The 3106-nt window shown below is 47.9% G+C and overlaps 1 protein-coding gene across 1 annotated transcript; it reads left to right on the forward strand.

Annotated features, from left to right (window-relative positions):
- The first annotated feature begins 470 nt into the window (after positions 1-470).
- LOC118599389 lies at positions 471-2496 on the forward strand. Its single transcript, XM_036214349.1, has 2 exons — positions 471-2106; positions 2439-2496. The coding sequence occupies exons 1-2, from the start codon at positions 854-856 to the stop codon at positions 2494-2496; spliced, it is 1311 nt and encodes a 436-aa protein (XP_036070242.1). The 5' UTR covers positions 471-853.
- The last annotated feature ends 610 nt before the right edge of the window (positions 2497-3106 follow it).

Here is a 3106-nt window from a genome sequence, read left to right on the forward strand (position 1 = left end):
CAAACAAGTTGAATAGTTGTGGGAGAAATTGTTTTTATTCAAATAAAATAAACATTATTTTAGTAGATTATCAAATGTCTGATTTTGTTAAAAGTTCTTTTAATAATTAGATATTTTTTCTCACAACTGTGTCTGACTAGTTAGATTTGTGAATGCTATCATCGTGTTTTAGTTATAATGTGTGACGGTGTAGCACCATCAGCTGATAGCCGCACTCAGACACGAGCGCACATACACACACACCCGCAGCCACACACGCGCTCCATTCATCTCACGCACTTACGTTCCTCTCTGTCCCTCTCCCTCTGCAGGTCCCCCTGGGTGCACACAGGTTTGCCGACATCTAATCCATACACTTACATTTACATATAGCGAAGCATGCCGTCACCTGTAGCTCTTTTCTTTTGTTTACAGGAAGTTCACGTCCGATCCTGTCGCTCACGTGACTTACCTGACTTCGTATTATTTTTAAGGTGGACCAAGAAATCGCTGTTCATACAACAGAGTGTTTTCAGCTAGTCTGAGAAATGTTTTTGTTTATTTTTATTTATGAAAACTATTGTATAACTGTTTAAATATGAAACCATTAATTGATTGCAACGCCCACTGGGAGGGGCCTAGTTGGTTTATAAGGATGTGGAAATGTTTGGGGTGGGGCTGTGAAAAACTGTGAAGCTGTGAAGTGCTTACTGAAGCAACCCTTGTGAGCAACAGATGTGCTCATTTCCTTTAATAAAAGGTAAAAGTTTATCCTTGGCGCCTCTGCAACCTTTGTTGCTGCTGCATTCTGGTTTCTGGACATTTTTTCTGAGGACACCCAAGACATACTTGTTGTCAGAAGTGGGATACGCAGATGGCCAGCCACAAAAAGGTTAAATGCAAGGGTCTTCGTTCATACAAGGATGAGATGGAGCCAACTTCTGATGTGGGCCCACCGTCATCATCTTCATCGTCGGAGGAGGAAGGGGAGCCTGGTGCCTGTCCTGACCCAATGGCTCCAAGCCCAGAAGCTGACCAGGTAGCCATGATGAGGGACTTCCTTCATGGACAGCAGAAGCGGGAAGACAGCCTCATTGCTGCACTTCAAGGTCTGAGAGCTTCTATGGTCAAACCAGAGCACCATCCCAGTCGGCGGCGGAAAGCTACTCCTGATGTCGCTGGACCAAGCTCCGCCACAGCCGGCAGCCCAAGAATGGAACTGCCAACCCCAGCTGCATCGTCTCGTCACCAGCGTCCAGTAGAGCCTGAGGAGGACGACAGCTGGTCTGACCACTCTCGGGGCAGATCCAGTCAACACCCGCCTGATTGGAGGCCCTACATGGAACCAAAGATCCCTGCATATCAAGCAGGTGAGGACATTGAAAATTACCTGCTTCGCTTTGAGCGAATGGCCAAAACCTGGAGATGGCCAGAGACTGAGTGGGCGTGTCGCCTGGTTCCACTGCTGTCTGGGAAAGCACTGGAGGCCTACACCGCAATAGACGAGCAGCAAGCCCACTGCTACAAGTACCTGAAAGACGCACTCCTGTTGAAGTTTGACATCTCGCCAGAGACGTATCGCCAGCAGTTCCGGTCTGTGAGTGTTCCAGCCGGGGAGAATCCAACTGAGACGTACCACCGACTGAAGGGCCTCTACCGACGTTGGATCCGTCCGGAGCAACACACCAAGGAGCAGATCGGGGAGATCGTCATCCTGGAGCAGCTGCTGAGGGTACTTCCACCAGATGTGAGGACGTGGGTGAAGGAGCACGAACCGGAGGACGGCCTCACTGCTGCCCGGCTCGCGCTGCAGTACTTCAACGCCCGACGAGGGACGTCGTTCACCAGGCCCTCTGGTGGGGGTCAGCGTCGTTCAATCCAAGCCGGCCCACCGGGTCCCATATGGAGAGACTTCAACCAGTCACCTCAAGGTACCAACCCAGCCCCTAGTCAGCGAATGGCCGGTAAGGACCTTGTGTGCTTCTATTGCCAGCAGCCTGGTCACAAAGCGTCTGTATGCCCAGTTCGCAAGGCTAAATTCACAGGTGCTTGCTATGCACCTAGATTAGAGACTGACTTGAGTACAGGGTCTGCCATCACTGATGAGAACACTGTGCAGCCTCTCAAGTCTGTGACTGTAAATGGACAGCAGGTTACTGCTATGTTGGACACTGGAAGTTTTGTTTCTTTGATTAAATGGAGTCTAATTTCTATTGGTGGTCTGGACTATAGCAGACAAACAAACGTTGTGTGTGTACATGGTGACAAGCACCTGTACCCAAAAGCCGACGTAACCATAACTATTAATGAGCAGCCATATCTGTTGACTGTTGGAGTGGTAGAAAAGCTACCTGTTGATTTGATTTTGGGTTATGATTTACCTGTATTAAAAGACCTGTTAAATGAAAATGCTATCGCTGATCCTAGCAACCAAGCTAAGGTTAATGTCACTGTCTCAGCACCTGTGCTTACCAGCGCACAGGCCAAAGCCGGGGTCCAAGGTCTTCCACCTGTTGATGACAGCCTCTTTGAGAGTGGCAAACAAATGCCTAAAAAGTCCCGTCGTCAGAGACGGTTTAAGAAAAAACTTAAATTACCTGAGCCAGAGATTTCTATGCCAGATGATGCATTTAAAATACCTGATAACATTTCAAAACTGCAAAAAGAAGATGTAACCTTGAAGCCTTTGTTTGCTAAGGTGACAACTGAAAATGACAACTGTTTGGGGTATACGCAGTTTATTATTGTTGATGATGTTTTGCATGCTGCTGATGGTGATCACAAACGTATAGTTGTTCCAACTACCTGCAGGCCACTGATCATGCACCTCGCACACACACTTCCATGGGCAGGTCACCTAGGTCGGCACAAAACATATCTTCGTGTTAGTTCACGTTTCTTTTGGCCATCTATGTATTCTGACATTCAGAAGTACTGTGCAACATGCCCTACATGTCAGAAAACTGCTGTCACCCACAAGTCAGACAGAGCGCTATTGCACCCCCTACCTGTAATCTCCACACCTTTCAGGAGAATTGCAATGGACATTGTTGGACCCCTACCTAAGAGCAGCAGTGGTCATGAATATATCCTAGTGGTCTGTGACTATGCTACTCGCTTCCCAGAA

This window comes from Oryzias melastigma, linkage group LG11 (genome assembly GCF_002922805.2).
Source record: "Oryzias melastigma strain HK-1 linkage group LG11, ASM292280v2, whole genome shotgun sequence".
Taxonomy (NCBI): Eukaryota; Metazoa; Chordata; class Actinopteri; order Beloniformes; family Adrianichthyidae; genus Oryzias; species Oryzias melastigma.

Coding starts and splice junctions, on each gene's coding strand:
- LOC118599389 (XM_036214349.1), top strand. CDS start 854: ATGGCCAGCCACAAAAAGGTTAAATGCAAGGGTCTTCGTTCATACAAG. Junction 2,107..2,438: donor AACACTGTGCAGCCTCTCAA/GTCTGTGACTGT, acceptor TCACTGTCTCAG/CACCTGTGCTTACCAGCGCA.